Here is an 11,825-nt window from a genome sequence, read left to right as displayed (position 1 = left end):
TTTTTTTTTTTTTTTTTTTTTTTTTTTTTTTTTTTAGAGGTTTTGTATTTATTACATATGAAGTTCTGGCCCTAAAGAAGTTACTGACACTCGATACTCAAGCTGTACAGCAAGAGAAACTGAAGTCCTATATTTATGTAAATACAGTTTCTTTAGATCCCAGTGAATCTCAAGGTAAGATTGTGTGCTGAGAGATAGAACTAAGAGAGCAGCTTTTCAAACAATGTATCTGAAAATGGTGGGATGGTAAATGAGGACTAAAAAGAATTTGGTCACGCTGTGTGGTCCTGTAATAAACATAGTTTGAGATTTTCTATTGTGCCGGTAGGAAGCATAGCGCAGAACTTGCATGCTGCAGTCCCACCCTTGGCAGATCCCCTCCCACCCCAACACATGCCCTTCACCCAGGGCTACAAAGGAGTCATTAGAGGTGGCATCCTCACTGCTGTTTTTGACAGTGCTTGTACCTAGAGATTCCTGTCCCATCTGGGTACAGAGTTTTAGGGCTCTTATATGCCTCTCTGGACCTTTTGCATGGCACGCAGGGCCTGGAGTGGGGGTGAGGATCTCAACAGTAATAAATGCAATTGTCAGTGCTGAATACTATTCAGCTGTGCTGTCTTGCATCATACAGGTATGCATTCAGTTTTTCCTCTTCCAGAGGCAAATGGTAAAGATTATTATCTATTCATTCTCCTTCCTTTATTTTTTTGAGCGTCACCTAACACATATGTATAACTGCTGATCGCTTAAACTGACACTGTTTCATGGACCCCTGAAAACAGCCATGTTATCATTCTTATTAGGAAATGGAATTGGGGCTGTTTCATCTCTTGTATAAGGTACTAAGTGTTAGAGTACTGTTCTAATCTTGTAACAAAATCCCTTCTATGCTTTTATTGTTCCTTATCCATATTATTTGGCCTCAGAGTTTAAGTGGCTCAGAAAATGATTATCTCATAAATAAAAAGCACTGTGAAGTTACTATAATTCTTTAATATAGGAAATATGTTAGCTGAACTTTTTATCTTTTTGAATGTAATTTCCAAAAAAAAAAATTTATTAAAAAACCCTAAAACCCTGTGGTCCTTTATATAAAGCATCTTTCTAACTGAAAAGTTGGGCAACTGTTTCAGAACTTAACAGGGTGTTTGAATAAATAAAATTTTAGACTGGTAAAGCTCTCTCTCCCCCTCTGTGCATGTTGGTTTTATTCTTTTTCATTTTAAATGGTGAACATGAATGGTGTCATTGTAGATGTAGAGATTGACGTTTTTAATCTCAGTCCATAGATACACTGCATAACACACTAGGAAGAATTTCCTTTTTCTATTAGTTCACATATGGTAGTATGAGAGGCAAAATAATATGGACCTACTATATTAAAGGGAATATAAAACTAAATGTTTTAGTTACAGCAACACTGACATGCAAGCAGCTCTTGGTTTGATGTTGGTAATAAACAACACAAATCATTCAACGTGCTAGTGAGTGTGTAGAGAAGCTTTGGTAACAAATCCCTACTTTTGTGAAAAGCTGGAGGGTCTTTAATGTCCAGGCAGAGACAACAGGACCTCAACTCCTCATCTGAAAGACCCACGCACAATAAAATGCCTACTTTGAAAGGATAAAGAGTTAAGTTTAATTCTGCTGTAACTTGAATTTATGGTTTCATGAGAACTGATTATTTCAAATCTTAAGGCACTCCTCCAGTTTAAAGAAAAAAAGTGACAGTCTTTTGTCCTATTTATATGTGCATTAATTTTTCTTTTGATGTCAGTGGGAAGCACGCCTATGTAAAGAGAATAACCTAAAATACAAAACAGAGCAATGTGCAATATTCTTCCATAGTAACTGTTTGAAGAGTTTTTTTAAAAGATTGTTGGTTCCTTGGCATAGCTCAGTGGTTTGAGCATTGGCCTGCTAAACCCAGGGTTGAGAATTCAGTCCTTGAGGGGGCCACTTAAGTAACTGGGGCAAAAATCTGTCTGAGGATTGGTCCTGCTGTGAACAGGGGGTTGGACTAGATGGCCTCCTGAGGTCCCTTCCAACCCTGATGTTCCATGATTCTATGATAATACTACAACAATTCCCTTATCAACCTTGAATAAGCCTATAATATTTTCATAGGACTCACATACAAGACAAGAAAAGAACTTCATAAAATAGTGAGGAAAATACTAGAAACTGAAGCTAAAATTCTCCGGAGACCTTTTGACGGTAGGCATTAAAAGTGGAAATGCTGGCTTGTCTGTGATTAATATTCATGTTTAGAAAAGTACAAATCTGTTACCTTTAGAAAATAGAAGCATTTTTCTTATGTATCTGATACTAGTTTGTAGTTATAATATTCCTACATGTTTGTAATATTTCATGCCACTTTTACAAACAGTGTGTTTAAAGGAAAGTTACATGCATTATATTTTGATAACAAATGTTAGACGCATGCTAGGACAGAATTCTGCTTCCTCTTTCAGAAGAGATTTGAAGCTTAAAACTTTTGTGATGCCGAAAGCATTGTTTGGTGAAGAAGTCGTAGAAGATTTTTCATTTTACGAACTAGGTGTGAGTGTGTGACACTCTTCAGCAAGATTGTTGTTAGTGTTAATTGAAAGGAATGCAACCTCTTGGGGGGGGGGGGGTGTTTATGTGTTAGAGCACAGGACTTGGTGTCAGGACTTAAAGGTTCAATTCCTGATTCTGCCATCAGCTTGATATGGCATGTTGGGCAAATAACTTTCTATCTGCCCTCATTTACCCATCTGTTAAATGGATATAATATGTACTTCATAGAAGTGTTGTGAGTGCAGTTCAGTAGATTAAGGCCCAGATCCTTAAAAGTTGCTGATCACCTCCAACTCCCACTGAAGCCAATGGCAGTTATGGTTGGTAAGCTGTGTACAGGATCAGTTCTTAAATATAAATAAAGCATTTTGAAATCCTCAGTTTAAAGATGCTATATAAGTATAAAATATAAAAAGATGAGATGAAATCCTGGCCCTATTAAATTAAATGAAAACAAACTCCCACTGATTTCAGTAGGATCAGGATTTTGGCCATGGTCTTCTGAAGATTATGTTGCTTCCATTTTATTGGTCTGTTATCAATTTTTTGATATTGTAGCACTTATTAAATAATTGCTCCATAAATGGTTATTAAGTCATATTAATAATCCAGGAAATAGTATTTTTGGTTGGTAAATGAGAAGGTGACTATGAAAGAAAAATACTTATTAATTTTAACATTATATGTATGTGATTTTTTGGTAAAGAACATTTCAGTAAGTTTACAGAAGATCATGAACGCGCCTTGTGGATCCTCTTGAAGAGAAGTCAATCAGAAGACAGAATCGTTCGACTACAGGCGGTGCAGCAACTGGCAGAGAACAGTCACTGGCATGGTAATGTATGCTGTGACAACCTAACCAATCTTTGAAACATGATGAGATCTCATTTAACTGCTCTATGTTCATTGGCAAATACTAACATGAAAAGGGGCTGGTAGCCAAAGGAGAAAGCAAATATTCTTTTTGAAAATGGTTTTCAAATTTTTTTCTTTAAATTTATTGCTGATTAAAGGCACCCATATGCACAAAACAGCACATGTGACTGTAGTGCAGGCTTCCCCATGCTGCCCCACCCATGTGCCTCAATCTTGACCTCCTCTAGACAAGAGAATGTAGCTTAGTTTCTGTATCTTTTAGTTCTTTGACCTTTGTGTTGGGACTGCCAACAAGATCGCCTGTTGTGGCAGCTTGGTGATGTCCATTTGTCCACTAGGGACAGGATTGAGGCTATCAAACACAATTCATGAAGATCACTTAAAAGCTATTGGGTAGTAACAACTATGGGTTACTACCAGTTTGGTCTAGATTTGATGTGGCAGCCTGGAGGTGAAAGATTTTTCATGCTATTATCATCCTAAAACATTCATTCTACCCTAAGTATTTTTTTAATGTCTGTGATTGCTCAGAGAGAAGTAGAAACCTTCCCCACACTTAGTTAAAAGTACTTTTCTTTAAGGCCAATTTAGCTTCATGTTCCTGTATTATAAGTTATAGCTTCCAGCTATTTATAATAATTGCTGACATTCTTTTATGTTAAAGGACCTATTGCGTCTTGTGTTTACCCTTTTCAGAATAAAATCTCAGTTTTGTTATTTAGATTCTTTACAGTATGTTTATACTTAGAAAATCCCAGGGTTCCTGTCCTTATTTTTTCAGAGCTCAGTTTCTGGCAAATGTGGTAGAATTGCTTGGCAGGTATCAGTGCATTCTTTGCCATGGTAGCAGTGCGAAAACATGTGCTTCTATCCTTCACTTCTACACTCCAAAATCTTTCTCTTAGTGGTAGAATTTTGGGAGCTCTGAGGTTTTTGTACATCCAGATATATTGGGAGATAGTAAGGGAAGTGTCATACTATTATCAGGTGCATGTACAGCATATAGTACTCCTGAGAAAATGTGCTTTCTGATTTTTTGCTGGGGAACTAGAGGAATGTACACTTGCTTATGTTGTTGGTACATTTAGTTCTACCAGGTCCACAGATACAATGGCAAAGCTCAAGTACAGGGAAGAATCTAGCCCATGACCTCCAGGCCAATCAGGTATCTCTTTTTCAGCACTCAGGTTGACAGCGCAAAGTAAAGTTAATTAGCTGAGAATGCAAAACAGAGTGAGATTATGAACAGTTTATCAAATAAAGTAGGATAGCCATTTTACTTAAAATCTTATATTAAGTGCAGCATCCTTTTCCAATCTTCTCCTGTTGATTCATTTCTCTCTGGGTAGAAGATGCACTTTAAAAGGATTCTAAATAATACCACTGAGGAAAGACTGGAACAGCACTTAAAATCAGTTACTAAAGTGTCCAGTCTGTAGAGCTGTCATGCATAGTCCCGGAAATGGTTGCGATTCAGCAAAGGATGCACTGAGTCACATGATGTTATTTTCATTTCTATTTTAACATTTTTTTTAATAATAAAATGTTAAGATTGCATCTTGACTTAATCCCTTGTTTTCATTCCCTCAATTTTTTTCACGTAAATTCTCCTTTTGGGACTGTTAACTGTCTTTCTGATCAGAGCCCAAAGCTCAACTTTACTTTTAAAGTTTGAAGATCTGTTCAGCTGTTTTTGATTTGTGTGAAAGGGAATATGGTATACTTGCCGCTGAATTCTTTTTATACGTAAGGGTGTCCAAAAACTGCAAGCCACTGTCTTGTGGAAATCACAACTTCTAACACATACTTTAACTTTTTATAGTTGCTACAAATTTGAGTAGTGTTGGGACCCCAGGTGCCAACTTACAATGCCACTTGTCATGAGGTTGCAATGCTAATCACTCAAATTTCACCCATCCTCCCCTCAGTCATGACAGAGTGGTCCCCTGGCCAAATTTGAGTAAGTGGCGCTGGAACTCGATGCACTAAAATTTGGCTCTGCACCAAAATTATAACTTTAAAAAAACATGGCTGCAACTTTTGAACCAAAAATCACCACTTTCTTACAGCCTTATTTATACATATATAACTGAAAAATTGCTGAATGTTAAAATGTCAAACCTCACTTGTGGTTCTGTGTCTGAATGACAAACAGATGTTTGGTAAGTTTGGAAAATAAAATAGAATAAAAAAATGTAAGTAAATAAAGATTCACTTTCACATATGCACATTATTATATTAGCAAATGTACAAGTGGTACAATGAAGATGGAAAGTTCAAAATATAAAGTCTGGAAATAAAACAGGTTTATGTCAGAAAAAAGAAAAATGTCAAAAGGGCTTATGTAAGCATCATGCATGGTTTAGCCATTCAGTAACTTTGAGGTCAGAAATATGAGTCTGGAAAGTCCTCCTGATAGACCATCACAAGACAGCAATCATTCAGTAGGTGTGCATCCGCAACTACGCAGAGGGCTGTCTCTGAGTCTCTTGGTGTAGTCATTTACCACATACCTCACCAGCCCACATCTGAAATGGTTGAGCTTGCAACAGAGGTGGTGTGGCATGGCAGCTCAAAGCCAAGCAGACTCTCATCACGCTGAGTGATGAGGAAGGAGTTTCTTATAGAGGGAGCAGCATATTCTCATTTTGCTCGCCAAAGTGTGACAACCATGGACATGGTCAGTAACATAGAAGACTAATCTGGACTACTAATGAGACAGTGGCAAGGCGCCTCCTATGTATTTTTGAAAATTGGTAGTTGTGGTATCTCCGGGGTTTGGTCAAGGAGATTCTTTGCTGCACTATAACACTTCATGTTAGGAGGCAAGATATTAGAAAGGACTGGTAACTAGTCGGTGTTTGTTAGTCTCATAGTCTTGTTATTATTCTTATCATTTGATTCATTTGTACATCAGCTAGCTTTGTGTGGGGAGAGTTTAACCACTCAGAAGCACGGTATTCTCCATCGGAGTAGTAGAGAGCTAATGCTGAGCTGTGCAGTGTCAGCACATTAGCACCCCAAGTTGTGCTTGCAAGTTTATATAAAAGGCCCTTTCTGCTCTAATCTTCTGAGCTACATGGGTGAGGTGGTCCTTGTAAGCAAGTGTGCAAGTTAAACGTACTCCTAGATATACTGGCTTTGGATATTGTGCTAATCGTTCTCCATTCAAGAAGATGTTGAATTCTCGTGAAGCATTAGTGTGATTGAGATGAAAGCATGATGTTGCTGATGTCAAAGATATTACCTTGATGAGTTGTTAGGTCTACAGAAAAGCTGCTTTGAAACAGAAATTTACAAGCGATCCTGGAAAATAAATTGAGCACTTGGAGGATCCAGAAGAACATACACCGTCAAAACTCTGTTCTTACCACAACTTTTTTGAACATTGAAAATCCTCCAATCTCTGCCTACCTTCAAGAAACAGAAACTTCAAAAAGGTTGAGGACAACCTGAACCAAGACATGGCAGCCATAAGTGGCTATTGCAAGAAGTGGAGATAGAGCCCAGTGTGTCAAAGACAGTGTCATGCTGCTTTCATCTCAATAGGAAAAGTAAACAATATATCTTTGAGTGATAATGATGAAGGATGTTGTGGTAGTTGGGATACTAGCCTGGGACTTGGGAGATTTTCGTTCAGTTCACTGTTCCATCCGACTTCCTGTGGGACTTTGGATTTTTACAATGCAAATGATCTCTCCCTGCAACTTCTGATACGAATGAATAGCTTGTTGAATTTGTGCATGTCTGGTGTCATGCTGTCTGGAATGGCTCACAACTGTGAGTATCTACCTCAGAGTAGACTCTTAAAAGCAGAGCAGACACTCCAAACTGGTCCCACCATGTTCTATAATTAGATTTCACTAACCCGGGGGTCTCAAACTCAAATCACTACGAGGGCCACATGAGGACTAGTACATTGGCCCAAGGGCCGCATCACTGACACCTTTTCATAAAAAGATACAAAAGCCCCCTGGCCCCACACTCGCTCCATCCTTTCCATGAGGCTTTGCCCCTGCCCTGTCTCTTCCCATCCCCTCCCCCCCATTCCAACCCCTTCCCCAAAGTCCCCACCCCAACTCCGCCCCCTCCCTGCCCCTATTCCAACCCCTTCTCCAAATCTGCACCCCTATCCCACCTCTTCTCTGCCTCCTCCCCTGAATGCCCGACTCCCCGCTCCTCCCCGCTCCCTGCCGGCGGGAAGCACCTGGAGGAAGGCCGAAGGGTGGGGAGGTGAACTCCCAAGATATTGCAGTAGCCTTATAATGGAGTCACAGACAGTCCCCGTAAACACTCCAGTCTATTTTGCAACCCAGACAGGGACTACGTGATAATTGGTCACTTACACCAAAAATAATAAAAAAATTCAGGTTACATCCAGTCCCAAGAGACCTATTGCTTATGAAGGTCAATTTGCATCCCAGATCTTATACTGGAGACACTGCTGATAGCTAGTTCTGTAGCAAACTAACTAAAGTTTTATTAACTAAGAAAAAGAAATGAGTTATTGAGAGGTTAAAGTAGATACAAATATATATACAGGTGAATCACAGTCTATAATTTCAAAAGGTAGCAAAGATGTAGTGTTCTGCCAGTTTCCCAAAAGTTTTTCATGGCTGCCCAGAATAACTCTGGGGATCTCTGCCTCCTTGTTTGCCTTGTTAAAATCCCAAAAGCCCATAAATGAAGAATTTTCCCTTGTGTCCATATTTTTTGCTGCTTCTCACAGAAATGAAACTGACAGCAAGAGTTCCTATCCAGATTTCTTCTTCAGGGTGGTGAGGGGGAGGAATGCACTTACCAAAGCCTTTGATCTCCCACGCAATGACCATTTACTTTCCATGTGCAAGAATTAGCACTTTCCTGTTAAAGTTCTTCATTTGTATTACAAAAGGCTTCTTTCGCATTTGATGGGTTACTTAGTTACAGGGCTGGCACTTGGTTTATCAGTGTTTATATCTTGTTTGTGGTGTTGGCCTCTTTCCTTTGTCTGGATAAAACCTGTTATCAATTTGCTTGACATGATTGGTTTAAACATATTTTAGTTATAATTTCAGCATATCTACATAGTCCTTTGTGGGTTGGCCTTACATACATGACACAAAAATATTAATGATCAGTCAGTTATTAGTTTTCCAATGATGTATATTACATGACACTTTTTAGATACAGATTATAACAGTAGTGAGTTTGGATACATTGAGCTGGTCAGCCCGGCTGAAACTCACTAGTAAGATACCAGAAAGCCCCTTGGCTTCTCACATAGGGATGCTTTTATGGTCATGGCTGGTTAAGGAACATCAGTGGTTCAGCTCTCTCCCTCATTGCACTCAGTGTTTTATCCTTTTCTTAATAGTAGCGTAAATAGAGAATCACATCTTTTGGTCTGGTGCCTACTGGGGACCTGGGGAATAGGGATTTGTAACCCTCTCAGTATGAATGCAATCTTTATTGCTCAGTTTTAATATGTAATGGAAAATATCTTCCAACGTGTCCAGCAGGTTTCTCGCTTCAGTTTCCTCTGGAATAACTTTTATCCTTATATTATTCTTGCATTCTCAGTTCTCCATGTCCTACAACTTTAATTCTGTTTCTTTTTCTCTTTTTTCAATTATTTGGATTCTTTCATCTAGATTAGTAATATTGTCTAGTTGCTCATTTAATCCTGTTTTCACATCTAATGTTTTTCCTTTATCTCAAATTCATTTTTTTGTATCCTTAATGTAAGCCTGGAACTTTCCCCTCAACTCCTTATTCATCTTTTTGATATCTAACAGCATATCCTTCAGTTCAGCCTTAGTGACTGGTGCTTGTCTACCACCTCCATAGTTTATTTGAGGGAGGGCAGTTACTGACTTTTGTGGCTCTTTGTTTTGGGGGATTTTTATCTTTGTATTACAGGATTTTTTCTTTCCCAGATATCTAAATCTTCTTGTCTTTCCTCCCTGATTGTTCAAACTCTCTCAACATGGCTGCTGCCACACTTCCCTTTTGCTTGTCTGTCCTTTCCAAAATGGCAACTGTCTTGCTTCCGCCCCCAGCCACACTAGCACAGTTGTAATTAATTTTAAAAAAATCTCATTGCACTCACTCACTTTCTCCTCACAAAATAATGAGGGTCTAGTTCAACATCTTCAATCTTGCAGAGTCATTTCTAATATGTTCTGCAGGATGATGGCACTGGATTTTGTTGCTAGATTTTTCTCCTCTAGAGGCTGCTTTCTGGGACTGGGATCTGGCAGCTCTCTTCAGCGTTTTATTTTCTTTCTAAAACTGGTCCAAGGGTGGTTATTCATATTTAGGGCACAGATCTGTGGGTTCAGGGTTGTTTTTTTTTTAATCTTCTTAAATTGCTTTGATTTTATCCCCCTCTATTGCAGAGAGCTGGATTAAGCCATCATCTTTGTTAGCTGGCTTTGACTGGATGTTTTCTAAAAGATATGCTGTAGTTTAGTGAATGAGGTAGAGGATTACAGGAAGAGAGAGGACTTTTTCATGGTTACGGCAGTTGAATGCTGCCCTAACAAATTCCCATGTAACAGAGTGTCTACGTGATGCTAGGCAAGTGGTTTAAACCAAATGTTTCACAGGTGGTCATTGACTGAGTGTTCCTCATGTTCTGGGTGCCTGATTTGAGACCTTATGGTCTGATTTGCAGAAGTGCTGAGTGCTCAGAGCTGCCACTGAAGTCAATGAGTTCTGTGCTTTGAACATATTTAGTAATTATGTAATGCTGAATAATCTGAAAAATCAGATCCTAAGGGTATGGGTACACTTGGAATTTCAAAGTGCTGCCGTGCCAGCGCTGCGGGAGCGCTGCCGCGGCAGCACTTTGAAGTGTGAGTGTGGTCGGAGCGGCAGCGCTGGGAGAGAGCTCTCCCAGTGCTGCATGTAAACCACATCCTCTACGGGTGTAGCGTGCAGCGGCTCCCAGCGCTGCTGCCCTGATTACACTGAGGCTTTACAGCACTGCATCTTGAAGCGCTCAGGGGGGTGTTTTTTCACACCCCTGTGCGCGAAAGTTGCAGCGCTGTAAAGTGTGAGTGTAGCCATACCCTGAGTGTTTTATATTAGGCACCTAAAATTAGTGGATACTTTTGATCTTTATTTCTCTGTGCCCAATGCCCCTTCTATAAATTGGAGGTAATACTCCCTTACTTCCCAGGAGTTTTTGATGCTAGATTTAATGTATGTGAAGTACTCAGATAGTATAATAAGTGTCATAGAAAACTTCATAAGGAAATTAATAATTCTGTCTTCCGAACAGTGTTTGACCAGAGTGCAGTAAACAAGCCCTGGGACCATACATTGAACAATGAGGATAAAACAAAATATTGAATAGCTGCTCATTAAGTGAGCACTGTGCACTGAATGAAGCGGGGGTCCTATGGAAAAAATAGTATGTGATTATGTAATTAAAAACAGTATCATAATGCATACACATTCTGAAGGTTGCATAGACTACTTTAATTCTGGCATTTCCTAACTTTTGGGTGCTTGACTTTGCCACCTTAAATAATATTAATTAAATGTCGTTTTTTGTGTGGAAATCTTTGCATCACCAGAGTCTGAGATGCTTTATTTCTAAAATATTATATGTAGCATAACACTGTTCAAAAATCTTTCAAATTTCAAAGTTTTGTCTGAACCAAGACCACAGGCCTGAGTGCAAGAATAGCCTTGGTTTGTGGTTTTTGTTTTCTTTTCAAAGCACTAACTCTAAACACTTGCTATCAAATATGATTGGCTAGTGTCTGAAATTCTATATTACAGTGTCATATTTTGGCCTAAAAGGATTAGTTAATACCTGCAGTTAAAATATCATTTTAGTTTTGTGTTGATCTGTCAACCAATTTATTTTTTCACTTTAGAGTTTGTGACTACAGAATCATGGAAAACTTGTCTTAGTTACATGGATTGCAGTAATATTTTTCTATTTGTATTCATATTTACAAAGTACTGTGGAAATCACAACTAAAATTAATTGAAATATTCAAGGCTAGTTTTGGCCATAACATCTATGTTCTCTTACTACAGATTATCAATATAGGACGGTTGCCCAAGCCTGTGATCAGAGGACTGTGATTGGTTTGGCCCGATCCAAGGATATTGATCTTCGTTTTTTTTTGCCACCACCTCCCTTACCAAAAGTAAAAGATGTAAGTAAATGAAAATGTGGGTATTAGTTGAATCTAGTCACTGTTGGTGACAAAAGTCACAACAATGTTTTGAGGTGAGCTGGACTACTCCTAATTTTATCATTGCCATTCCGCCTGCCCCAGCTCCCCACCCCCAGCACTTGTAGTATAGCACAATTAAGGGCTTGTCTGCACTTCCAGCTCTGCAGGTGTGCCCCTGCAGCACTTAGTGAAGATGCTACCTCT

At 39.0% G+C, this 11,825-nt stretch overlaps 1 protein-coding gene across 6 annotated transcripts in view; it reads left to right on the top strand.

Moving 5' to 3' along the window:
- SERAC1 (serine active site containing 1) overlaps nucleotides 1-11,825 on the top strand; it is a 52,865-nt gene that overhangs the window by 12,866 nt on the left and 28,174 nt on the right. For 5 of the 6 annotated variants that reach the window (XM_032793381.2, XM_032793385.2, XM_075064073.1 and 2 more), the window contains exons 4-7: nucleotides 38-174; nucleotides 2,131-2,220; nucleotides 3,272-3,400; nucleotides 11,479-11,600. In XM_032793381.2, the coding sequence (XP_032649272.1) occupies nucleotides 38-174; nucleotides 2,131-2,220; nucleotides 3,272-3,400; nucleotides 11,479-11,600 (478 nt within the window). The remainder of the gene's footprint in view (nucleotides 1-37; nucleotides 175-2,130; nucleotides 2,221-3,271; nucleotides 3,401-11,478; nucleotides 11,601-11,825) is intronic. The other variant, XM_075064075.1, reaches the window with a different exon arrangement.

Source organism: Chelonoidis abingdonii, chromosome 3 (genome assembly GCF_003597395.2).
Source record: "Chelonoidis abingdonii isolate Lonesome George chromosome 3, CheloAbing_2.0, whole genome shotgun sequence".
NCBI lineage: Eukaryota > Metazoa > Chordata > Testudines > Testudinidae > Chelonoidis > Chelonoidis abingdonii.
The sequence above is the reverse complement of the archived record's forward strand: the minus strand, read 5'-3'. Positions and strand labels throughout refer to the sequence as shown.